This window comes from Spea bombifrons, chromosome 5 (genome assembly GCF_027358695.1).
Source record: "Spea bombifrons isolate aSpeBom1 chromosome 5, aSpeBom1.2.pri, whole genome shotgun sequence".
Classification (NCBI taxonomy): domain Eukaryota; kingdom Metazoa; phylum Chordata; class Amphibia; order Anura; family Pelobatidae; genus Spea; species Spea bombifrons.
Genome location: NC_071091.1, coordinates 57,685,655 through 57,713,249, shown reverse-complemented (window position 1 = coordinate 57,713,249; position 27,595 = coordinate 57,685,655). Strand labels below are relative to the sequence as shown.

The 27,595-nt window shown below is 38.6% G+C and overlaps 1 protein-coding gene across 1 annotated transcript in view; it reads left to right on the top strand.

The window, feature by feature from the left end:
- LOC128497254 (lysophosphatidylcholine acyltransferase 1-like) overlaps nt 1-27,173 on the top strand; it is a 33,795-nt gene extending 6,622 nt beyond the window's left edge. The window contains exons 2-14 of the mRNA XM_053467225.1: nt 10,807-10,949; nt 13,927-14,141; nt 15,887-15,999; nt 16,950-17,010; nt 17,782-17,840; nt 21,200-21,234; nt 21,895-21,949; nt 22,503-22,585; nt 23,234-23,359; nt 23,807-23,960; nt 24,790-24,888; nt 26,083-26,224; nt 26,872-27,173. Of these exons, the coding sequence (XP_053323200.1) occupies nt 10,807-10,949; nt 13,927-14,141; nt 15,887-15,999; nt 16,950-17,010; nt 17,782-17,840; nt 21,200-21,234; nt 21,895-21,949; nt 22,503-22,585; nt 23,234-23,359; nt 23,807-23,960; nt 24,790-24,888; nt 26,083-26,224; nt 26,872-27,053 (1,467 nt within the window). The 3' untranslated portion in view covers nt 27,054-27,173. The remainder of the gene's footprint in view (nt 1-10,806; nt 10,950-13,926; nt 14,142-15,886; nt 16,000-16,949; nt 17,011-17,781; nt 17,841-21,199; nt 21,235-21,894; nt 21,950-22,502; nt 22,586-23,233; nt 23,360-23,806; nt 23,961-24,789; nt 24,889-26,082; nt 26,225-26,871) is intronic.
- The last annotated feature ends 422 nt before the right edge of the window (nt 27,174-27,595 follow it).

The following is a 27,595-nucleotide window of genomic DNA, read 5'->3' as shown; positions in this document are numbered from 1 at the left end:
TCTGTTATATGTTTGGAGAGCTTAACCTGACATGAGACAAAGAAGGAGAAATGTTAGAACAAGAGGACATAATCTAACTAGAGGGACAGAAGTTTAGATGTAAAGTAAGGCAGGTTTACTCTACCGTGAAGGTTATAAATAAATGGAAGAGCCTGAGAGCAGAAGTTGTAGAGGCTAAATACAGTTAGGGAATTTAAACACGCATGGGATAGCCATAAAACTATCCTGAATCTAAAATGATATGCATTTCTGTTGACCTCATCAAATACAGGGTGCACCTCAATATAAACCCCCCAATAAGGTGCCCTCTTTTTATTAACACACCTGTTCATATTAAAGGTGAAGTCTGGTTACCATAATCAGGTGTACTCAGTAAAAGGATAGTTTTCAGGAGCGTTTTAGAAGAGTTGTGTTGCAGCTCCTTGAAGCTACTACTCTCTATAAAGGTTACATTAGTGGGATTTAGTGTTGGCCCGTTATTGTATGAGTTAAGGCCCAAACTCTACTGACAACCCTCCCTGTAGTGAATAAAGTCCAGTATCTCTTGGTGTCATATGTCATATGTGTTTCTTTTTCTAAAAAAGATAACCAGTGGCCCTGCAAGAGCTGATCTGAGCATGCCAGATCCCGGGCTTGCTGGTCATAAGCTTAGCTAGACGTGACTGCTTCAATCGCTTGGCTCTACCTACGCTCTTCAATGTTTCTCAGGAAGGGCCAAGGCAGATATTGGAAATAAGCTTAGGCTGTCTCATTAAGCAATATTTTCTGATAATACTGCCATATTTGCTTCTGTATTGAATGCAGCACAATTAATTGTTACAAGTCGGACTTGCTTTATCCGTTCCCCTAAGCAATTACTAATGGCCTCATTATAAATCTGGAATTTCATGATTTCATGCATTTTACTGCTTTCCTTGAGGGTATTTTTAGGTTGCTCCTACATAAAGGGGAAGGATTCACAAAACCAACAGTCTACTTAATTCACTACAAAGTGCAAACTTTATCTAAGAGGTAAAAAAATAAATCAGTGTTTATTTATAGAAGTGGTTATTGACAGCACACTACATTTTGCTTCAATAGAAATTAGATTTATGCTCAAACGCATGTATGTTTGTGCTTTTTAGTTGTATTAATTGTTAATCTATTGTTTTTTTTTATGTTTTTTTTCTTTTTACGATAGGTGAGCCTACCTCTTTACATAAAAGTCTATTGTCTTCACGTACATATTAAGTTTAACTATTGCACTGGAATTACGTTCCACCCAGTAATATTAGCTGCTTGTGATGTCACTGCCATCTATTCACAATGAAAACAGATACAATGTTTCTTTCTATGGAGGTTCTTTTTTCCAGCAAGCAGAATGATATGGCCAATTCATCATTACATTTTCTCTGAAAAGGCTTAGATCCTGATTTGCTCCCTCTTGTGCTGATCTGGGGTCCGCATAATATATAGAAATAATGTTTAAAATGGTTGTATTTATCAATTTTTTGGGGAACATGAATTTCACACAATTTACTATACTGTATATTTTTCCCAAAAACGGGGAGCATATTTTAAAATTATGCAAAATTTCTGCAGAATAGGAAGGTTGAGATACGTGATGCCGATTTGATTTGACGCATATAACCCTGTCATCTACTGTATGAAAGGTTGTCGTCTTGGTGAATGACAGAACTGTGCTTCAGTAATTCCTGGCAATGCTAGAATGGAAATTACTCATGAAGCAGGTAGCAAATGCATATATATATATATATATATATATATATATATATATATATATACATATACACACCCATTGTACAGAGCTACGGAACATGGTGGTGCTATATAAAACAATAAATTATATATATATATATATATATATATATATATATATATATGCATATTGTATATGCTGTCTGTGAGGGATCAGTTAATTATCCACGGCAGTCCCTTCGAACTCTCTGCCATTGTAAATTAATTGATTCCATTCTGTAGGTATCTTCTCGCTGCATGCTGCACTAGTAATTGTCATGACTTGCATAGCCTAGATCATGAATGCTTACTGGGCCAACAATGCATTAATCAGAGAAAACCTCTTTAATGTTCTTTCATCCGGAAATAACTGAGCCCAATAAAAATAGATTCTTACTTATTTAGCTCAAGGAGTACTTCAGCAACAAACCAGTTTGGAGTTATTTATTTACTTTTGGTGGTTATGCCTAGAGCGTTACAGAGCTCTATGGCAGTTATCTGCATTTGAAAAATTAAATCATTTGAACAGGAATATAACAACTCCTTTCCCTTATTCTCTACTTGCATGGGCTGTATTGTGTGCCTACCTATCACCCTAGCGATCCTTAGTACTCTTGTCTCTTGTTAACAAAATGCATCATCCCTCCAAGGCTTGTTTGCTGCCAAGGGTGATCATATTGCTTTCAATCTGCAGACCCTTATGTACTCCAGTTATCTCATCTATATAGATTTCACAGTCCATCTGCTCATGTGGTTTCACATTTAGGATTCTGTTAGAGTTTTTTGAGGTCATGTTTATTATAAAAAATCAACGTAAGTATGGTATATAGCTGTGGAGAGAAAGAAAAATCAACTGTGGTTGTACCTACATTTATTCACTCATCTCATATATATATATATATATTTTTTTTTTCTAGAATTATTAAAGTCAGTGTCTTTAAAGATATTCACAATAGAGCCTTGTTGTATTCTGCCTTTTATGTGACAGTATACCAAAGGAGTATGTAGCATGGTTCTATTTTGTCATTGTGTTGTTCTTTCTTTTTTTACGTATATTTTAGATTGTAGTTTATTTCAGCAATGCTACAATATGTGCTTTTTTCATAAATAATCAGCTATTTACCAAAAATGAGATTTACATTTAAATTTTACTTTGTGTTTTGCATAAAACCATGAATTTACTTGACCTCAAACCATGTCTTAAGAGTCAATGTTTGGACAAATAGGCATTTCTCGGATCTCAGTGAAGCCTTTTATACTGTATCTGTTGCTGCTAGATGTTGTTTTGTGCTTTCAAATGAATTTTGAACTTTTATTTTACATACTCAATATCCACGTTCGTAGCCAGGGATGAAAATTATGGAAGTGTTAAGCTTATATTTGCCATGCCAGTGTCTTTTTCTCATAGTTTTGTGCTTTCGGATTGTGCACATTGCAACACAAGAAGTGGTGTCTCCTAAATGGCACAGCCTGCTGATGATATACAAATCATCTCCTGCAAGAAAAAATACATAAAGTTGTTTATTTTATGTCTCAATGTTTTCTCTACCCTGTTCTTGATATACCGGTATGTAGCAAGCGGGGTCGTCTTATAATCAGACCTCAACTAGGTCTGACTATGAGACTTAGATCCAGATCCCTCGCAGCGACGCAGGGGACCTGGATTCTTCCGAGGATTTGCTCTGGAAAAAACCTTGTCTTTTAATCAAGCAAATACGGTAATAACAAGATCTAATCTGGAACTGTTTAGTAGTTTTGCAGTAGTAAAGTCACATATAAACTGTTTGCTTATTCTGTGATTTTTAAATTATTTAATCCTAGGTGTATCTTTTAATTATTTCAATTTCCATTTTAAATGTGCTACTTAGCAGTAAATAAAATATTCATAGTACACAGGAATGTCTGTCGGGGTTTAGTGAGTGTACTGGCGTTAAGTAAATTGTGATGTTTCTCTGTGAACAAAACTGAAGGTTACTCAACGTTTGGCGATTGTGTAAATGCCTCTGCTTGGCTCCTTTCCTTGCATCATGGGGAAAAATAGCCACTGTGTCATAAAGAAAATCCAGTTTGGTGACAGTGAGACTGCATATGTCAACTGTTCCTCAAAGGGATATTTTATTTCAAATAAAATCAGCACAGATGAGTGTTTGATGAATAGTGTAAAGTAACAAAATGTAAAAGGAAAGCTATAATCTGTTAAAATAAAAATCAGTCTGCACTAAAGCATCCCCACTCCTGACAAGGGATTCTTGAGGAAGTCCTAAGGCATTTTAAGAAATCTTTAACACGTCATAAATTAGCGATCAGAAGAATGTGAAGTGAATAAATATGCTAACTATGTTACATAGTACATACATTTACAGTAGAATTCTGTCTTCTTTTTTATCAAATCCTATTTAGGGGGAAAGTTTTTATGTGAAGTCAGCATGACTATATAAATCCCTTAATAAGAATCCAACATTTAAATAATGAATGAAAATAATTAATTAATGATATCATAAGTAAAACCATAACTTGAGATTCTTCTGTTTGGGCCTATTTATGCAATCGGAGCATGTTTCTACGAATCTTTATTCTGAGGAGCAGATCTATCCCATTCACTGTCAACTACGAGATGCACCAATGCTCTATAAAAATTCAGACGTGTGCAGCAATGGTCTCAGGAAATAGGCTGTAGCCGCAGACCTTTCAGAATGTTGACCCAGTTCTCCTTGTTGACAGCAAGAATTGTTATCCTGAGCCTGTTTTGACAGCACATCTGAAAACAAGAGAACATTTTAAGCAAAAGCTGTAAAATTGTTTGTTTGACGGTGCATAAACACTTTTTATGGGGGTTTCCATTTACCCTTTATTGAATGATAGTACCAGTAAAATTTCAGGCTGTGATGAACATCTTCCTTTGTTTCTGGAGGTGCTTGATCTGATAAAAATAAATAAGTATTGGGACCTCTTAATTGTTGAATTCAGGAGCTTCAATCAGACCCATTTCCACAGGTGTATAAAACCAAGCACCTAGCCATGCAGTCTGCAGTTACAAACATTTGTGAAATGGGTCATTCATTTCAATAAGTGAGTTTGTGAAATGTCATGCCTGCTAGATATTCCACGATCAACTGTAGGCATACCTGGGAACTTCTGGCAGGACACGGCCAGGACTGCCAACTGACGTCAGTGGGCAGTCCCGTGACATTTGTGGGAGGTTCCCCTGACGTCGGTAGAGGAAAAATGGGCGGGCAGTGGGGCGTGTCAAGACCCAGGATTCAGGTCTTGACCCCGAGAAGCGGTGCTCACCTGGCAATCGCCTGGTCAAACCCAGAGAGTTCCCAGGTATGTCTGTAAGTGGTATTATTAGAAAGTGGAAGTGTTTAGGAACAGCAGCCAAAACCCCACAAAGTGACCGAGCAGGGTCACCGAGTTCTGAGGTGCTTGGTGCATATAGGTCGTCAACGCTCTGCTGATTCTATAGCTAAAGAGTTCCAAACTTCCACTGGCATTAATATCATCACAAAAACTGTGCAGCAGGAGCTTCGTAGAATGGGTTTCCATGGCTGAGCAGCTGCATGCAAGCCTCACCAAGTGCAATGCCAAATGCCAGATCGAGTTCTGTAAAGCAAGCTGACACTGGACACTGGTATGGAAATGTGTTATGTGGAGCGATAAATCACGCTTTTTTGTTTGGCAGTCTGATGGGCAAGTCTGGGTTTGGCGGACGCCAGGAGAACATTACCTGACTGCATTGTAACAACTGCAAAGTTAGGTGGTGGAGGGATAATGGTATGGTGCTGTTTTTCAGGGGTTGGGCTAGGCCCCTTACTTCCAGTGAAGGGAAGTCTTAATGCTTCAGCATACCACTACATTTCGGAGACTACTATACTTCCAACTTTGTGGGAACAGTTTGGGGAAGGCCCTTTTCTATAACAGCATGAATTTAGCCCAGTGCACAAGGCAATGTCCATGTAGACATGGTTGGATGAATTTGGCGTAGAAGAACTTGACTGGCCCACACAGAGCCCTGAACTTAACCCCATCGAACACCTTTGGGATAAACAGGAATGGAAATTACAAGCCAGGCCGTCTGGTCTAGCATCAGTGCCTGACCTTGCAAATGTTCTACTAACCTTGTAGAAAGCCTTACCAGAGGAGTAGAAGCTGTTATAGCTACAAAGAGGTACTAACTACATATTAATGTATTTAGAAAGCAATGTCATAAAAGTCCATTTAGTGTGTGTGTACGTAGTCAGTCTTTTCACAGACTTACTGAGAATTCCATTACTGTGAAATGATCCCACGTGATATAACACAGAAATAGCTGTCCTTAAGCATTAATGTGAGTAGCAACACAAATGTAGTTGTGTTAGATATCCTTTAAAATAGTTATGAGATCATCTGAGAGCAGGAGCATTTGAAGAGAAAGTATTCACTTTAGTGCATGAGTGTATTATTATTAACACCATTGTTTAAGCAGAATTTTTTGAAGCAAAAAGTTATTTTGTGAGCCAAGAAAATGTAAAGGCAACAAAAGTAATTAAAAAAATGATAAGTATGCATAAAGATTATGCATTCCAATGAAAAATGAATCCAAGCTGTCTCCACATTGTTTTTTCCAGCGATAAGTGAAGCAAACTGTTTTCTGATCCTGTGCTAAATAAGTTACTTGTGCCCTTCTAAAATGTTGCATACTGGTGCATGCCTGTGCGTTCATGTGTTTTAAATAAGGGCCTCATTATCAATATCCTGTAGAGGCCATAATTCCCCAAGGTGGAAGTGTAACTCAAACACACTGACTACTCATAACCGCACTGACCATTGATGCAAGCTCAAACAATAAAACTTTCAGAGCCACTGGCTCACACTCATACTGGTAATTTGTTGGACCCTGAAGAAAACTCAAGTGTAATTTCAAACCCTCATACCACTCAGTCATAGGAAGCACACACTCAAAAGACATGCATCACACATCTTAACCACACTTAGCCACAGGTGTATACATGCACCACATTCACCCACTGTCAGGCACTACTGACCCTTACCTGGCATAGTTAGGGGTTCCCTTCTCCTTTCCCCTGCTGCACAGTTCCGTGGTTGTGGAGTAGGCTGCAACTCGGATCAAATAGTAGGCCACAACCGAGGATAAAAGTTGGGCTGCCTCACTGACCCTTTCCGCTACACATCCAGCGTATTTGCACTTGTGGAGGGGGGGGAGAGAAAGCTTGGTCCCATAATTACCTTGTCACTAATTTACTGATTGCACTTTGAATTAAGCCTTTTCATATTTCAGTCTTTTGTTTCTCAGTAGACTGATTACTGTTGTGATCATTTTAGGAGATCTTAAATAATTTTAATGAAGTGGCTTTTAATGAATTTTCACTTCATTGAAAGCTAAAGATTTAGAGAATATGACCTCTCAGGATTTCTCAGCCGTTGACTATGTTGCCTGAGTTCTGTGAAATTGCCACTGCCTCTGTCAAACAGTTAAGAGTCAGTCAGAGATAGAAAAAGTCAATGCTAACTAACTAAAAAAAGTTCAGATTAAACAGGGCTGCATTTAGCAATGTGCAAGAGGAGAATTGAGGTCATTGAGAAGTAATCCATTCAGTTTAAAACTGGCTTTAGAGGTGGCCACCCTGTATCTATTCCTCACACCCAAAACCGCATAATAAATTGTCTAAGGTCTTAATTGAGGTGTTACTCTGTTGCTGTTCTAATGGCATGTTAAGATAAGTAGTAGTGGATAAATAAGTATACCCCTACCTCTTTACCCTCCTTCTGAGTTTGTTTCCTTCATTGTACCCCCAACCATTCAGGTCTAATGACTAGTACCACACAGTGGTTAACAGAAGATTATGAAATTGCCAAAGCTTCTGAACTAGATGGGAACATCTCTGACTTATTGTGGCAGCTCCTTGGAAGGAATGGTTCCACTGCAACTGTAACGGTTTTGTTAGGGGCCATCAACCTGCCTGCTACATAATTAATCAGTGCACTACCTGAAAATAGTTCCAGTTTCTACTAAATGCTCGGATTTAACCAGTATAAAATTGTCAATACACTGGTTCCAGTGAGGGGTTTTAAAAGAGTTCTTTATCTCCCCTGTGTCCCTGTTTACAGGTAGTAATAAAATAAAATAAATAAAAATAAAAACACTGTACATAAAAATGTAAGATGAATTGGTCTGCGGTTTTTTATTCTACTAGATTTTTTTTATTTATCTCTGTTTCTGCATTTGTCAAGAAGACTTTAGAAACAGCTTTTTGCATTCATCATTTGAAACGCGGTCTAATCATCTTAGCAATCAATGGAATTGTCTCACACAAGAATAACACTTTATAAATAACCCATTTTTTATATCATCTATGTTATCTTCATATTTCTGACATTGTTTTGTGTAACTAATGCAGGAAAACCACAACCTTAAATCTTATCAGTAGGATTCCTGAGTAAAATGAGGTCATACCTAATCAAAGATTCTTCATCTACCTACTATTGTAACCGTATCCCATAAAAAACAATTCATGGATGTGTAAGATTATGTTCCCACATGTTCATCCTCTCCGACAATCCTCTCTGACAATCCATTTCAAGTTTGCACATAGGAGGAATACATTGTAGTGTGATAAAGCTCATGGTCTTCTATTGCAAAGAAAGAGCTGTAAATATTGGCTGTTAACAGAGTTCTTTAGACTTTAGATTAAAAGGAAGAAAATAAGTTACATCTGAAGAGAAGGTTCTAAATAGTTTGTGATGCTATATCTGTTTCTTTGTCGGGCCAGCTAGGGTTTTGTAACTCATTAACAAGGCATTATGTTCCATATTCATCATGGGGTGTCTTAAATAGAATGATCACTTACATTTACAATATACACTCACTGGCCACTTTATTAGGTACACCTATTCAATTGCTTGTTAACGCAAATAGCTAATAAGCCAATCAATCAAATGACAACTTGCTGAAGTTCACACCAAGCATCAGAATGGGGAAGAAAGGGGATTTAAGTGACTTTGAACATGGCATGGTTGTTGGTGCCAGACAGGCTGGTCTGAGTATTTCAGAAATTGCTGATATACTGGGATTTTCAAGTAGGGTTTAGAGAGAATGGTCAGAAAAAGAGAAAATACCCAGTGAGCAGCAGCTGTGTGGACGAAAATGCCTTGTTGATGTTAGAGGTCAGAAGAGAATGGGAAGACTGGTTTGAGATAACAGAAAGGCAACACTAACTCAAATAACCACTCGTTATAACCAAGGTAAAACGAGTCAAATAACCAAGGCATGCAGAATACCATCTCTGAATGCACAACACGTCAAACCTTGAAGCAGATGGGCTACAGCAGCAGAAGACGACAGCGGGTGCCACTCCTGTAAGCTAAGAACAGGAAACTGAGGTTACAATTCACACAGGCTCACCAAAATTGGACAATGAAAGACTGGAAGAACGTTGCCTGGTCTGAGTCAATTCCAGCTGCGACATTCAGATGGCAGGGTCACCCATCTCAAACAGGTTTATTGAACATGACAATGAGTTCACTGTACTCCAATGGCACCCACAGTCACCAGATCTCAATCCATTAGAGCACCTTTGGGGTGTGGTGGAACGGGAGATTTGCATCATGGATGTGCAGCCGACAAATTTGCAGCAACCACGTGATGCCATCATGTCCAAATGGACCAAAATCTCTGAAGAATGTTTTCAGCACCTTGTAGAAAGTATGCCATGAAGAATGAAGGCAGTTCTGAAGGCAAAAGGGAGTCCAACCCAGTACTAGCAAGGTGTGCCTAATAAAGTGGCCAGTGAGTGTATTGTTGAGTTCTTCTGACTCTATAGGAATACAGTAACTGCTACTGAGCATTAGTCCTTTGAGGAAACCATTGCTGCATATAAGAGAAAGATATATAATGCTATGGCATCCATATCTGCTGCTACTAGCTGATCATGAAGCCAAACAACTATAAAATTATTTTCTGTGGAACCTGCTTGTGTATATTAACTTTTTTTATTATTCATGGTCTAAACTAATACTGCTAATTAATAAACCTAAATAAGGTTACCTCAGGTAAATTAACCCCTTAATGACAAAGCCCGTACATGTACGGGCTCAAGATGCATTGTTTTTCAATGTCCTTAAGGGGTTAATAGGGGTAAATGTAACAACATCTTGCTGCCAAAATGCTGTTGAAATCTACAATTTGATCAAATATCAATGCTTATTTATGATACACATGGTCAGCCAAATTCAAACGTAGAAAATCCCGTTCCAAGTCAAACTTTATGTGTGCTAAGTGTGCTACGACACTTAGAGGGACACTCCAGTACCAGCCCCCCCAATGAAGAATGCACATTAACGTACTTTGGCAGAACGCCTCACCTGCAAACAAAGGACATACATTTACAGGGGAAGAAAAAAAACCATTAACAGGAACACTCAGCTATTATATACATTAACTCCTTCTTCGATTAGTTAAGTCTCCAGTGCTATGAGAAGGGTGGGAATAATTGTATATGAATTAGAGGGAAATATCTCAAATCCTTGTGTTATTGCGATAAACATAAACAATTTTCTTTTGTTGGCTGAAATTCGAACTTTTTTGATGTTCAAAAACTCTGCAACATATTGTACAACATTTCGCAATTAACACTGTAACAAAAATTAAAAACAGTTGTAACATTGCACCTTTCTTGCATTTATGGTAACTTTACACATCAGCACCACCGCATTTCCAAATATTTTTAATGTTTTTCTGAGCCATTACTCACTAGTCCAAAAGGGACACTGTCCTTTTATAAGCTTACACATAATGCGTATGATGTTATCTAAAAATATTTGAATTGAAATGCATATGATTATTAATATGCTTTTTGCTTCGTGGGCAGACAGGGTCAGTGAAGCAAGCAAATAATGCATCAATAATGACTGAGGGGAAGGAAAACAAGCAAGACTGGCCCTTAATATGTAAAGCTATAGATGTTTTTTTTTTATTCCTGGAAATAATCGTACTGGTTTACAACCATTTTCCTTTCGCGTAACACAATAATATAACCCATCTAAGCAACCTTGGCTTGTTTCTCTTTGCAGATTTTCATCATGACATTGACCCTTTTCCCGATCCGCCTCTTCTTTGCCGCTTTCATGATGCTCCTGGCTTGGCCTTTCGCCTTTGTCGCTGCAGTGGGCCGTACAGAAAAGGAACTTGAGATGCCTATGTCCTGTTGGAGAAAGTGAGTCTTTGTGAATAAACTGATCTTGCATCTCTCAGAGCTAATAGAAACTTTCACTTTAGCGCTAAAAGTAGATTTTGTAATCTGTGAGCATTAAGATGATTGGTACAGTACAATTTGAATGAACCTTTTCTGTAAAATATGAGGCTTGGGAAAATTTGTGCTGCAAAGTACCTTTTATAAGGGACGTAACTAGAAAGTACAGGGCCCTGGACGAAAATTGCCCCGAGGTGTCCACAACTTCAACAGCTGGTCTACGCCATCATTGCCTCTTGCCCTCCTTCCAACTACGCTCTGGCACACATATGTAAACACACTTACACAAATTGCACACACACTTACTCATACTCACTAACACACGTACACATTCATTCTACCACACACTTCATCTCCCCATTTACACATATATGGTCACACACTAACACCTACACATCTGTGCTCACTCACACAATTACACATCCATGCACACAGAAAATTACACATCCATGCTCATATACATGCATATATACAAACACATTCATCTCCCTCCTGCCCTGCTTACCTCTCACCTCTCCATCAGCTTTCTCGCTGTGCGCGCACACTGTGCGAACAGCCTCAGTTTCACCACTGGGTCATGTGACATAACGTGATCCCAATATGATCTTGTCTCCCCATGCCGGTTTAAAATAGTTTAGAAAGGGCCCTTCTTTGACCGGAGCATTCCAGGTTGGAAGGCCCCTTTCTAAACTATTTCGATCTAGTACTAAGAGACAGGAACAAGGGGTTACGTCACTGCCTTTTATCTGTATTCAAAATACCCTGCACACTCGAGTGTGTATCTGGTAGACTTCTGCATTTGGATGTATACAAATTTTAAGTTTAACAAAAGACCTCTGACTTTTCATTTGCATTTTTTACTCTTTCAAACACTCATTCATGCTCACTCACAATGTCTCCCTACCTTCTCCGCTGTGGCTGTCTCTTTTTCCACAGCTCCGCTTCTTCTCTCGGCTCTTCTTGTTTTTATGTCTTCTTTCTTCGTCCAATTCAACTTCGGTAACCAGGCCTCCCACTTCTGCAAAAGGGCACAACCTCTGCACCCACCCTTTCCTCTGAATGAAGGAATGGGGCGGGGCTGTCCTAGTGGCTCTGCCCTTTTGCAGCAGGACTCGGGTCAGGATAATTCAGAAGGATTCACAGAGAAAGAGTGGTGCAGAGATGCTTTTCTTTCTTCGCAGATCCATCTGAATTATTCTGGCCTCTTGGAGTACTTCTGCAAAATAGATGGGGCCACAATGGCACCACAGGAAAATGGTGTACACAGAGGCTCCACCCAGAAACCAGGGAGGCCTGGCTAACTGAGCTGATACCGAGCATCTTGGGCTGGGTGAGAAAGTCCTCTGATCTCCCCTGTATTGTCCAGTGAGCCATGAAAATAATAGAGGTCTGTCACAGTCCTCTCGCAACACATTGACGTGGTTAGGTTAGTCAGTGGTCATGCCTCTGACACCTGAACCCTATTCCAATAACCCTGACAGTTGGTGGTATTGCGTTTTAAAATCAACCAGAATGTTTTTTTTTTCATACATAAACCCTCATTGTGTTATAACCACAAAGGTGCAAATGGACACTTAAAATGTGAAAATGCTATCAGGCTGTAATAGTTACAAAGTAATCCGATGTGGCATTAATATTTGAACATCATCAGTAATAGGTTTTAGTGGCTCAGTCTGGAAATTTAGCATTAAAAGTGTTGGCCTAATAGTGTGTTTCCAGTGCTACTTACTGAGAACAATCATTTATTATTTATCTTCAAGACAAAAACATTGTGTGCAGTAGAATTATTTTGCAATCAATCGCCAAGCTATTTTGCTTTTATATTGTGTATTATTATATAAGAGTGACATACTGTATCTGGAGATTCGGCTCAGTGACCCGATAAATAAGCGATTCATAAAATAATGATTTATTGCCTATTTGCATATCCTATAATTAATTTTTTATAGTATTATTTGCTCATTGAGTGCTCTGATATATAAATACAACTGCATTCTAGATCAACTGAAAAGGCATTTGTATTTTATGTGTGTGAAAAGTGTCACAAAAATTGTTGATTTTTCTATTGCAATTAAATCTACACAACTGACTGGCCCGTGCTGAAGCAACACAGACCTTTATTCAATCTTTCCAAATGTAAAAGGTGCTGCGATTTTCCCCCTTTCTACTTAAAGTTATTCATAAAAGTCAGATTGTCTGTTCAGCAAGGTTCTTCTAAGCTTGTTGATGCTGAACGGCAAACAAAGCCATCAGCTTGTCCAGTCAGTGACAGTTTTTATTGTGGAAAGTAAAAAGGTAAGCAAATGGATATGTTTATAGGGATTAAAAATCTTGTAGACTATGAAATCAACAGATAGCAATTTACAGCACAGACTAGTTGTGTGTTGATGGGTTAGCCTGCGCTAAACTGGGGTTGTGCTGGAAAGCTGCCCTGTATCTTATGGAGAGCCAACCCAATAAGCTTTTCATGCTGAGGTGACCCTCAATTTTACCCAACATTAAGTATGCATTGTGCAAGGCCTCGCTCAGCTCTTCTTATGGGAAGAAAGCTAATTTTTAGTTCATTGTAAAGCTGCTGATTTGAAATATTCAACTGTTCTATAAACCCTCAATTATACGTCATATTCCGGCGCTTAGTATTACAAGCCGAGACCGAGCTAGAGGGCTCGCAGAGGAGAGAGAGGGGCGCGGAGCAGGTACTGACAACTTGATAAGCGAAAACCACTCGGCCACCCTCTCTCTCCTCCGCTTAAAAAAAAAAAAAAAGCGCCTGGGGCGGGAAAGTGCCACCTCTTCAAAAGTGCTGCCTGGGGCAATTGGCTCACTCTGCTCCATGGCAGGGCCGGCCCTGTACAGTACATATGTTTTCTGGAACAGCACATTTTATGCATTGCTCATTTTGCTGATTTGAGAACATTTTATTAGTTCTGTTTCATTGCAGGTTTTTGGACATAGCACTGAAAGTAATTATGAGGACAATGTGGTTTGCTGGAGGATTTCACTGGGTAACTGTGAAGGGTCGACAGGCTTTGCCAGCGGAAGCTCCAATCCTGACCCTGGCTCCGCACTCTTCCTATTTCGATGCCATTCCAGTAACTATGACAATGGCGTCCATTGTGATCAAAGCAGAAAGCAAAGACATTCCTGTATGGGGAAGTAAGTTATGACTCACTGCTTTGCATCTCAAAAAACACCACTATGGCCAGCCAAGGCACATTGAATAATACAGTTGACAAAACCAAATAATATATATTGGTTATCACCAAAAACCACCATTATTAATAACAACGTACACCAATCAGCCATAACATTATGACCACCTGCGTAATATTGTGTAGGTCCTTTTTTGCTGCCAAAACAGCCCTGACCCATCTAGGCATGGACTCCACAAGACCTCTGAAGGTACACTGTGGTATCTGGTACCAAGACATTAGCAGCAGATTGTTTAAGTCCTGTAAATTGAGAGGTTGGACGTCCATGGATACATTCTGGTTCCATGTGTGCTCCAGGTAAGCAACTCACACCACTTGATGTAAAAGAAAATGTGATTCATCAGACCTTCCATTGCTCCGTGGTCAAGTTCTTATGCCTACGTGCCCATTGAAGGTGCTTTCTGCAGTGGACAGGGGTCAACAGACTTGACTGGTCTGAGGCTACCCAGCCCCATATGCAACAAACTGTGATGCACTGTGTGTTCTGACACTTTTCTATCTGAACCAGCATTAACATTTTCAACAATTTGAGCTACATTAGCTCTCCTGTTGTATTTGACCACACAAGCAGACGAAACTTTCAGGACGAAATGTTCACTTGCTGCCTAATATTTCCCACCCACTGACAGGTGCCATGAAAACAATTTTATCAGTGCTATTCACTTCACCTGTCAGTGGTCATAATGTTATGGCTCATCAGTGTATGCTACTCCATTAATTGTGAGAACATGAAAAACTGCTTTTGTGGCTTTTTAACAGTATCTTAGATGTCCATGTTCAATATACAGTATGTTTTATTTATATTATGAGCATTATATTTACCTGCATTATGGAAGTATTTTACAAATTGCTGCTTTCAGAACTGCTTTGCATGGGCACATATGGTAGGTTTAATGATATCAGGTAGGGGTTAGTTAGCAGTATTTTTCTAGTCTGAGCCATATAGAAAATTTGGGAGCGAAGATAATCATATGATTAAATTACTGTCCTTGGTAGTCAGGATGTAAAAACATTGGTTAAGGGAGAGACATTTTTTTGCCATGGCTCATGGTTATTATTAGTATTTATTGTTTTATATAGCACCTTCATGTCTTGTAGCACTTTACATTGGGTAGACTGGACATAGTATATAACATAACAATTTGACTTCCAAAAACAACAGGCGAGAAAGGGCTCTGCTCAAACAAGCTTACAATCTAGCGGGAGTTAGATAAAAGTGCCACTGTTAGGGATAGACCAACATTAGTATAAATATTGCTGGAGAGGGACTGAGAAAGGTATGCTGAAGGACTATGGGAGGAAGAGCATTGACGTGTGAGGTTGTAGGCGACCATAAAGAAGTGGGTCTTTAGGGATTTTTTAAAGGATCGAAGGCAGGTGGAAAGATGGATAAGCAAGGAAGGATATTCCAGAGAATAGGGGCAGCCCTTGAGAAATCTTGCAAGCGTGCACGAAAGAATTATGATAACCCTGATCTGTTATGAATAACCTATTTATGTTAGAACGTTTTATTAGTTTTTTGCTTGTCAGGCCTTGATTTAGTAGCTCACATTTAGTGTATTATATTTTTGGCATGTAAAACCCTTGATTTGTATGTTTTTTCCAAGGATCCCTTGCTACATTAAACATTTTAACATTCATTGAACACTTGGCGATTGATTTTACAATCCCTTTTACTTCTCTCCCTAGCATTAATCAATTACATTCGACCAGTATTTGTATCCCGCTCAGACCAGGACTCTCGAAAGAAAACCGTAGAGGAGATCCGGAGACGTGCTCACTCTAATGGGATGTGGCCACAGGTAAGAAAAAGAAAACACACACAACAAACTATCCATGCAGGTAGTTTACCAAGCATCTTTCATGTCCATCTTGTGTGTAAACCAAGATATCTGTAGCCTCTCACTAAGGACAAACCTTAAAGCTCTTTAGAATCTTGCAGAACCCCCAAACTAATAGCAGACGATTTTGGGGTAAGAGCTGAACCATTTGAGTTAGGTGAGGTTGCGCTGAACCCTGTGGGTGACTTATTAGCCAGAATTTACTGAAATGCCAGTAAGGATTAAAAATGTGTTGCTTTAAAGGTTTCCCTTTGCAAAATGGTGCAACATCTTAACCAGATGGATGGAGCAGATATTTATTCCCAATTTATAAGTTTGGTACTGCTTGTATTACTACGGTAATCTGACTGTGCTAATTAACATTTGTGTTTTAATTTGGCTGTACATAACTAGGAGAACATTGAGTCTTTATGTTCCACAAATTACAAGCAGTTTGTTCCAAGCACAAGCTTCTACACATCTGGTTGTTGGCTGCCGATAATGGACAGACATTTAATTTATGTGTTCTTACAAATCGAATAATATTATCACTCATTGTTTACAACTGCCCCACCAAGAGTTGTGACTCCGTGATTGCACAAATAAGCCATCATTGGTTGGAATGTGTTTATTTGTGAGAAGGTGTTTGTCAATCTGTTTAATCTGCTCATACGGTCTACTTTTGATTACTATGATTACTATGCATTGTTTGTTGAAATTGAGATATCCTAAGTCAGTGTCATGGGTCTTCTTACAAAAGAAAAGGCTGAGAAGCTAATAATAGGAACAAATTAATCAACCTTATGACAGAGACAAAATGTAATATGCAGAACTTATATGTATTATTTATTAAAAAAAAATAAGTACATGCAGGACATGTTCCGATAAACTGATCTGAATTACATTGTGTTTATTTTATATATTTATTCCAGGTAATGATTTTCCCAGAAGGAACGTGTACCAACAGATCATGTCTCATTACCTTCAAGCCAGGTATGAACTTGTCGATAGTGTTCGAACGGGGGAAGGCTGAATGTGATATGTTGATGTCAGCTTTTTTTGCAGACCTTCTAAACCGAAAACACAATAGCACGATGCAGGGCATGCCAATAATTGCATCTGGTATTATTGTGGAGTATCTGTGTATCTGAATGTTCTGATATTTACAGTACATTATAACATTATTTACTTCTGGATGAATAGTCCATCAGGGCTTTTGTTTGCACATATGGGTGTACATTGATATCTTTCCGTTTGTCTCATTCCATGACCCTTTGTGCAGTGGGGATTCCAAGTAAACATTGACAGTATGTACCTGTCTTTCGTTATTTGAGAAGCCAAGACCTGCACAATTCTATTGTAATATAAATACGATGATTGAATTCTGTTAGTGAAGAAAGCACTGGGTGTGTGTGCCTGCGCAGTATATCCAGTGGTGCTGCCAGATGGAAGAGAGTGGCCACTGGTACAGCTATGTAAAATGCTATTATTTAGCTGAATAAAGGGCCAGGAAAATGTCTGGGCATTAGTTGCTCATAAAGCAGCATTTCTACTTGTCTTACATACAACTGTGTGCATTATGTTTCTGTGTGTAGAGTGTTAAAAAGATTTTTGGACAAGTCTAAAATATGATGTCAAAGGTTTACAGTAATAGTATGTAAAACATTAAACAATTGTTACATCATGCAAGTAAAAGAATGTAACATATTGTTTGTTACGTTTTACAGTGTTGACAGAATGTTGCCATTTGAATTTTCTTTTCAGGAGCATTCATTCCTGGTGTACCTGTGCAGCCTGTGGTTATAAGATACCCCAACAAAATGGTATGAAATGTTCCTTTGTAAACTTTTCTAGCCTGCGATGTAGAGATGAAAGAATCAAGTAACATAGACCGGTTCCTATACCCGCATTGCAATAGCATTACAGATAATGTTTTATGATTAGAAATCCCATTGTAAATTACTCAATTAGCTCTAATAAGGGTTTCTAAGTAAAAGGTGCAGCTGTTTTACTTTGTAAAGTTTGTAAAGTTATGCATCCTTGCATTAGATAGACCTAAGTACTATAAAACTCAAATACATTTGATCTACGTGTCCCACCAAAACATTAATCATTCTACATACACGCTTTCCCGATACCAGCATGTAACAGTTTTTGCTAAAAAATATTTTCTCAGATCCCATCTGTCTGACTCACTACTGCGCTCTCTCTCCTTCCTTTTTAAGTTGCTTGAATGGATTGTGTACAAATGCCTTACTAACTTCCTCTCCTCTAATTTCCTCTTGACCCTGTACATTCTAGTTTCAGACCCCTTCACTCTACTGAAACAGTTCTAACAAAAGTATCCAATGACTCTGCCAAGGCAAAAGGTCACTTCTCCCGCCTAATACTCCTGGATCTCTCTGCTGTTTTTGATACTGCCACATTCTTCTTGACTATTTCTTCTATAGGAATACAACATACAACTTTCTCCTGGATTTCCTCAAGTCTGTCTAATCATTCATTCTGTCAGCTTCTCTGGCAAGACATTATCACCTCTTCCACTTTCTGTTGGTGTCCCCCCAGGATCAGTCCTTGGCCCTCTGCTGTTCTGTCTTTACACTTCATCTCTTGGGAAACTAATCAACTAATTTGTCTTCCAGTATCATCTATGCGCAGATGATACTGAAATCTACCTGTCCTCTCCTCACCTCATTCCCTCTACCTAATGTATCGGTTTGTCTCAGCATGTCAATGCCAGTCTTGTCAAATACCCTGAATATATGTATTGTTGGCACTATATAAATAAAAGATAATATTAATGCTATGGTAAATAATGTAGGAGAACTTATCAACATATTATGTTTGTACTGTATATACAAAGACACAGTTTTATTCCCTGTATTTTGTCAAACATGTAAGTAATGCTAGTGTTTTAACTAAGCCAAATATCCAAACAAAGAAAAAGCAAAGATCCCTCAATATTTCAGATATACATACTATAAAAGTATGTACAGTAACATTAAAAAGGCAAATGTGTATGCATGTTATAGTTTTGGATTGTAGTTTCAGCATATAAAGCATACATTATTATTATTATTATTATCTTTTATTTATATAGCGCCAACAATTTACGCAGCGCTTAATACAATACATACATTCAAGGGGAATGACCAGGCGAGAATTGACAGACTAAGACAAACCGATACATAAGTTGGAGAGAGCCCTGTTCTTGTATTTACTTGGATATTTCAACAAAGTAGCCTGTGTACACTGTTAAATTGCATGCCCCCCAACTGTCCCGATTTAAGTGGGACAGGCCCGATTTTGGGTCTCTGTCCTGCCTATCTGCACCTGAGATGAGTACAGATCTCGACCCACAGCCACCCGATCAGCAACTGCAGCCTGCAGACTAGCTGGGAGATCGCAATCTCCCTCTAGTCAGCTCAACATTGGGGAGCGCAAGGTCTATCACTTCAGACCTCGCTTTACTGCTCCCTAATCACTACCCGGCGGCAAATAATGCCGAGCACGGGGATATGACATCATCCCTGCACTCTGCAGCAATAGCCGACGTGTAGTGATGAGGGAGTACTAAAGGGAGGTCTGAAGTGACATACCTTGCGCTCCCACCACAGGATGGAGGCAGAAGGATGAAGTATGGTGGAATACATTAGTTTACTGACCTTCTACTTCTCTTCACTTCTGTCCTCTGGTAGCTGCACACTGTTCTCTTCTCTATCCTGACAGGATGTCACTGACACGACATCCGGTGCTCCAGCGAGGGGGCGGAGCTTTCACCCCTCACGCTGCTCCCATCACTATGCGGCCATCAGATTGCTGGGAATGTAATCTAAACGGCCGATGCGTGCTGCTTTAACACTTTTTTTAATGTAATATGGCAAGCTGGATCGGCTTGCCATATAAAGTTTAAAAAAAAAGTATTAAAGCAGAACCCGCCGGCGGCATCAGCACCCATCGGCCGTTTAGATTACATTCCCAGCAATCTGATGGCCGCAGAGTGATGGGAGCAGCGTGAGGGGTGAAAGCTCCGTGCGAGGGGGCGGAGCTTTCACCCTTCACGCTGCTCCCATCACTAGGCGGCCATCGCACATGGCTGCTGGGTGTTGATGCGGCCGGCCGGCGCTACTTTAATACATTTTTAAAATTTAAAAAACAAGTATTATAGTAGCGCCGGCCGGCCGCATCAGCACCCAGTGGCCGCTTAGATTAGATTTCGAGCAGCCTGGGGGCATTTGTCCCCCTGCCCAGCCTGCCCCTGGCGCCGGAGGCGGCTCCCAATCCCGCTCCGCCGGCCGAATCTGCGGGCCCACCGGGAAATTTCCCGGTATCCCGGTGGGCCAGTCCGGCCCTGCTTGGGCCCACCTTGAGTGGGAGAACTCCAGGGCCCGGTCGCAGTCGCGACCCCTGCGACCCCGGTACTTCCGCCACTGTGTGTGTGTAAGGGCAGTGTACATGTATGCGTGTGTAAGGGCAGTGTACGTGTATATGTGTGTACATGTATATGTGTGTGTAAGGGCAGTGTACGTGTATATGTGTGTGTGTGTAAGGGCAGTGTACGTGTATATGTGTGTGTAAAGGCAGTGTATGTGTATATGTGTGTTTATGGGCAGGTGTGTGTAAGGGCAGTGTATATGTGTGTGTAAAGGCAGTGTATGTGTATATGTGTGTTTAAGTGTAGGTGTGTGTTAAGGCAGTGTGTAAGGGTCCTAGGAGGGAGGCTAACATTAGCCTTTTTTAATTTAAAAAAATATCTACTGCTGTGGACTGCTCTTCCAATGATCGGGACATTGTAAAGTGTAATTGCTTGTATCGGTGAGTTCCGCGACATTAAAAAAAATAATAATAATAAAGTGTCCCTCTTTCACATTTTGAAATTTTGGGAGGTATGAAATTGAATGATCTTTAAGAATTACTCATTGCATTTAAAGTGTTCAAACAAAGTTATACAAGCTTTTGGAACATTATTTTCTATGATGTATTTTTGATCCTTTTTCATTACTTATTCTATAGAAGAATATTTGTGAACAAATAAGACTGCAACACTCAGTGATAATGCATTTTTTGCGTGTTTGCATCTACCTGTTGTGCAGCACCATGTTAGCACTATACGGTAGCATTAATTAGAAAATAATGGTAATAAATGCAGATATGTGACATTGTGTTTTCTTAACATTCCTAGGACACAATAACCTGGACATGGCAAGGCCCTGGAGCGTAAGTTTAAAATGTTTATTCAGTTAATAGTTTATTGCTGTAGAGTATAACAATTACCCACATAGCATTGTAAATGCATTTTAGGTACCAGGTCACCAGAACTTTGGATAGTATTGTTCCCCATCCAAAAATAATAAAATATCTTGTAAATTAAGTAAATAACATTATCACATAAAAACAAAAAACAAATATGTATGCATGCATGAAAAGAAAAACTGTAGAGAGATAATGTATTCATGTGTGTGAATACATGTATTCATGTGTTGTATACATGAAGTTGCGCATGTAATCTAAATAAGGAAAATGCCCATATAGCTGTATTAGCCCAAGAATAGATGGATGGAAAAAAATATTTTCTTGGGATAACACAGAGCATTGAAAAAGATGCATGGTCACATAAGCTTTTGGGGCCTACAAGGTCTGTTACTCAGAGTTGATGGGATCTCATAATTTGAAGAAGTGACATCTAAGGTTCCAAAGGCTTATGTGACTTGCCCAATAAAATGCATCAACTACAACAAAAGACTATGTTTAATCTGCTCTCCTTAAGACCCCTAAACAGTGCGTAACCTTATAAACATAGGCCCAGATAGTACTAGAAGACTGACCCGTATTATTACACTGATCTGTCATAATGTATTTTTGTGCTCTGTGTTGTAGAATGAAAATACTATGGCTTTCTTTATGCCAATTTCACAATTATATGGAAATTGAGGTAAGGTTTTTCCATGGAATTTTTTATATTTTAATATTTGACCAAAGCGTACTATACCAAATGGACAGACTGTAAATGTTTCATCTTTTAAATTATATAATGGTTAAATACAGGATTGGATTATAGTAAACATTTTCATTTGCATAATATAGATTTTGTAAATAGTTTTACTTATGCTGAATTTACCCAGACATTCAATACATTGAGTTTAATAGTAGAAAATATAGATACAGGGAGGGGCTGGGCAACAGAGTAATGTCATACAATATTACATTATCCCACACTGAATGCGCTGAAAGAAGCTTATGAGGTGTGTGTGTGTGTGTGTTATCATGAGTATGTCAGCATGAGTGTTTATGTGTAGGTGTGTGTCAGCATTAATTTGTGTTAGCATGAGTGAGTTAGTATGTGTGTTAGTGTAATTGTGTGTAGCATGAATGTGTACCTGTTAGGACAGGAAAGGTGATCCTTGCCAGAATTCCATACACTCAAACATTATTTGCAATGTTTTATTGTAATTATTTTATACCTATATATCCCACTTATGTTGCAGTTCCTTCCAATTTATACTCCCTCTGAAGAGGAAAAACAAAACCCGGATTTGTATGCACACAACGTGAGACGTGTAATGGCCAAGTATGTACTTTGGTATACCTTCTATCATGCATATGCCTAGGGTAGCCAGTACAATTCTCTTCAGCCTTTATGTCTTGTGTAACATAGGGGCTGATGGAGCCTGACAGCATCCAGATTCAAATATTAGCTGTACTGTAGGTTGCAAAACCAAGAGGGGTGTGAGGGAGTTCCATTGGTTTGGCAGCCTGACACATTGTAGTGTTCATCCTGGCCTTTGTGTATTTCTGTGCAAGCATTGTGTATATGTGTGTTGTGCACTATTGTAGTTTTAAAAGCAAGGTACTCCTTCATCCAGCACTCCTGGCTCTGCTCCCAAATGACATCACCAATTTTTAAGTTTGCAATGATAACTTAGACCTGCAGATGGAGTTGAAAAGCTACTGTTTGATGCAGGTTTCTTGTGTCGCAGCAAAAGATAATCATACCACAGATCAAATGGTTGAACTATGGTTAATATATTGGAAATATATTTAAAACAAATAAACATATAATCACATTCTAAGTCTGATTTTGAAGCAGTAATGCTGTTCACATAACAAAACTCTGTGTCTGCAGTTTGTGGCTATGCTACTACAGCTTCAAACAAGAAATGTTTATGAGTTTTTTCTCCTGATGATAAAAGTGTTAGTATAAATGTTGATGTTGCAGGGCCCTGGGTATGTCCGTCACAGATTATTCTTTTGAAGACTGCCAGCTAGCACTGGCCGATGGTCAGCTTCGCATCCCTTCAGATTCCTCTCTCTTGGAGTTTGCGAGACGTGTTCGTAGTCTTGGGTAAGTAGAGTTTTACTGTTAAACTATATTATCAAGCCCTACTCCTTTCTGCCAGCTTCTAACAAATTGGCTTGAAAAGCATTACATATTATATCTGAGCACCTTGGCTTCAAAATTATGGAGTGGCGGAAGCTTCTTTCCCATAAATCTGAGATCTCTTGGTTGTAAGCTCGCAAACAGGGCTCCCTATACATTATGTCTCAGTCTGTCCCTGTCTGAGTTTGGCATAACCATAACTGTTAAGTTATATGTCATATAAATCAATGTTAATAATATGAATATACATACCAATGATTCTTTATAATTTTAGTTCCAGTAAACCACCGGAGAGGCAACATGGCAGGGGCATTTTGTTCAGTTTGTAATTGAAGCTGCTTTTTTAATATTTTTGTTTAGAGTTGCTTATATGTAAACCATGTCAGTGTCAAACGTGTATCTTGTTCACAGTCTAAAACCAGAGAAACTTGGGAAGGAGCTGGATAAATTCTCTGAAAGCGCCAGGAAAAGAAAAGGTGAAAAAATCAAACTGGATGAGTTTGCAGAGTACTTACTTGTCCCAGTTACAGATAAATTAGAGGACCTATTTGCCTTATTTGATGAGGTAGGAAAAGTACATTGATCAGCTTTGCTAATATAAGAAGATTGTATATGTCTAATTTTTTTTTGTGTCAGTTTTAAATAAAATAAACTAAATACGAACACAATCTACACAGGAGCTACTAAAACTTTATGCACACCCAAATTAGAGACATAACCATAGTGTACACAAAAATTAGACTATACTTGTTAATGAAAAATCAACACTATTCTGGTGAACATTTATACCAGAGATGCCTGTCTACAGTATACTTACAGAATGCTACACAATAGCAGGAATCTGTGTTGATAATAATAAGCAAGTACAAAGGATTCCTTTACATATGAGTCAACAGTGCCTCCTTGTGGTCAAAATGTGCAATGATTCTTTATAAACTGATGTAAGTCAAGTACTTGTTTAATGTACCAAAAGCGTGCACGTAAAATTGTAAAACTTATTTTAAAAATAAAAAAAATTCGATGCATTGAGTGTTATATGCTAATTATTATTCCTGTAATAATTACCATTTTTTAAGAGAAATTATACATATTCCATCTCTTTTAATACACTTAGCTTTGTGTACTTCTGCCATTGAATCATCGTCATAAGAAATGAAATTCTAAATATATACAGAATCTTTCAAAAGTATATAATGTGCCCATGTATTAGTTACTGATTAGAGGGATACATAGACAGAATTAAATTGTAAGTTGAACATTTTTAGGGAAATAGTTTTAAAATGAACCCATGGTTTTTTATATATTGGTTTTAATGAAAACAGTTTTGGAACATGGACTAGCAGGTTAGTTTAGAGAAAGTTTGTTCTAAGATGTTATCTTTTTTTCTGTTAAAGGAAAATAAAGGCACCATTGACTTAAGAGAGTATGTCATCGCCCTGTCTGTTGTGTGTAGACCTTCCAAGACATTAGAAACCATTCAGCTGGCATTTAAGGCAAGTAGCATATATTTAGTTATTTTAGAAATATAATTCAATTGTTAGGATTACCAATGGGATAACTCATCTCTGTGCACTTGAAATTATTTCCTACTTGGCTCCAGCGTCAGTGCTCCTTTTTTGATTAATTCTGGGGCCATAAGCTGTCTCTTTAAGTATGCCTTCTTTATGGCTTTAACTCACATCACAAAGTTGTATTCTAAACTTGCCCAAATATACAGCTTTTTATTAATGGAATTAAATATTGGAATTAAATATTAAGTTAAATTAACTTAAAGTTAATTTTCTATGTAGTAGATTTAGCAGAATTCCAGTATTTTGGCACATCTAAAACAATTATAGAGATTGAATTTTTTAAGCCATTATCACCCTAAACCACCAATAATATAATGCCAGAAGACCGAGATAATTATAACATACTGGATATAAATATGTGTATCTATGTAAGTTCCATACTGTGTATATTCAAGTTACAAAATGATGAAGTTAAAAGGTTCTTCACAAATCTTGGCAATAATGCCAGTTCTGGATATCCTTTTGAGCTGAGGCTCGTACAACTTTTTTAATGGCTGTACCGATGAAATAGTTCAAGGCTCCTTTTAGCAGGATATGTTAGCAGGCCGGAGGCATTTGTGCTGAAAGTAGCAGTGTCAGCGAGAACAAAGGCAAAATCACGGATGAAGTCAAACGTAGCTGGGTCAGAACCAGAGGAATTCTTCAATCAGGTCAAATTGTAAAGCAGTGGACAGGGACAGAAGCACAACATCAACAAAAAGATACTATAACAACACAGGAGTGTTACACCAACCAAGGGCAATGAGACACTGAAGGTCCAGGGTTTATATAGGCAGTCCAAATTGAAAATGAGTAAATTCCAGGTCACTAGAGGTTAGCCAGGGGTTAATAATGTCATATGCACACAAGTAGATGTGAAATCACGTGATCGTGCACTGCCGGATGAGCTGGAACGTAGCCTACTGTGAGGCCAATTCACCAAGCAAGTGAGCTGGCAAGTGCTGCAGAAGTCCACTATCTCAGACATCACAGGAGGACCTCAGAAGACGACCCCTTCGCAGGGGAGTGAGCGGCTGTTGGGAGCAGTGCGGAGGGACCCCAAAATGGAGGTAAGTCTTATCAATAGTAAAGCATAGGGTAACATTTTGTTTTTTGTTTTGTTTTTTTTGCATAAAGATGTACGAGTCAGAAGGCAGTAAAACCATTGTAGAAGAGGAATTGGCTATAATCCTGAAGACCGCACTGGGAGCATCAGAACTTAATGTTACAGATCTTTTTAGCGCTATAGATGGGGAGGATAAGGGTAAAATCACATATGGTAAGTACATATGTCAAAAATATTAATTTAGATTTCACTACAAATATGTTTTGGGATCTTTTAGTATTGACACTTTATATTCATTAATCCAAGACTGCTGAAGGAAAGGCGCATTTCAATCATTAAATGGGAACGCATTCGAGGTTATCTTGCATTGGCATTCGGTGTATTAGGAGACTTTTCTCCTCCTGCATTACCATAGCATAAAACATACACATTGTAAATATGCATTTACTATTATTAGGAGAAAGTTGCAAGTACAAATGTAATTATTTAATCAAATACATTTTCCAGATTCATAACTTTTGCAAGGAACACTTAATTGCCGTTCCACACAAAAGCAGACACTGATAGGTAGCAGCCATAGTAACAGAAAATACTTCTTACGAGTTTTATTTTATTAAACATTCAGGAAAAGGTAAAATTATAAATGTGCAAAGGTTTGTCCTGTCTCAGACCTCACTGACTCGGTAAACACTTAGCTCAGAGGGAGGACCATGATTACCTGGTGATCTTATATTCAGTAATGATTGTTATATATTTTACAGCTACTTTATTTTTTTTATTTTTTTTTACTAAGTTTTGGACTCAGAAGTTTTGAGTATCCCTTTAACACTGTTTTAACTTACATATCTTTTTCTTCTCAGATGACTTTGAAAGGTTTGCAAAAATGAATCCGAATTTTGCTGCAGACTATCTCTATCCAGACAGGGCGGATTCGGAAACCTGTTTGGACAGCCTTTCTGCCCCCAACGGTTTCTGTACAGATTTTACACCTGAAGATACGGAGGCGTCACATAACTACCCTGCGCAAAAGAAACTGAACTAATTCTGTAACTTAATCTTCCTCTCCTGGTGAGGGGTTGTATATGCATAGTACCTCCTGATAAGGCTCTGAACATAGCAGTTCCTCATGTACCTATATTTATCTATGTGATGCTTTTCAACTCTCATTTTTTTCTATAATTTTAAAGTGTTGGAAAATCTAAGATAACGAGTGTTCTCCACCGGTGTGTTGCGCAATACACAACTCACATCAAATAAGCAAACTGTACAACATCATGCGGTGTGCATACCCTTTTCTCTATTTAGTCTTGGAGACAGTAGAGGTCACACGATAACACCTGACCTTGGGTTGCATAGTCAACATCAAATTACTTCTCAAAAGGATCTATTCTTTTTAGTGGGGTATATTGTTGTCATTTTGTTGATAACGTTGTTATATTAACATCCGTTCCTTGCTATATCTGTTTTGCAGTTGTTCGTCTGCACCCCTGTAAGGCACCCTGTGAATTCCTGTTGGTGTGCTGAATCCAAGTTTTCTCTTTGCAATGGGCTAGCGCACCTTTAGCACTAGTTTTATGTGCTGTA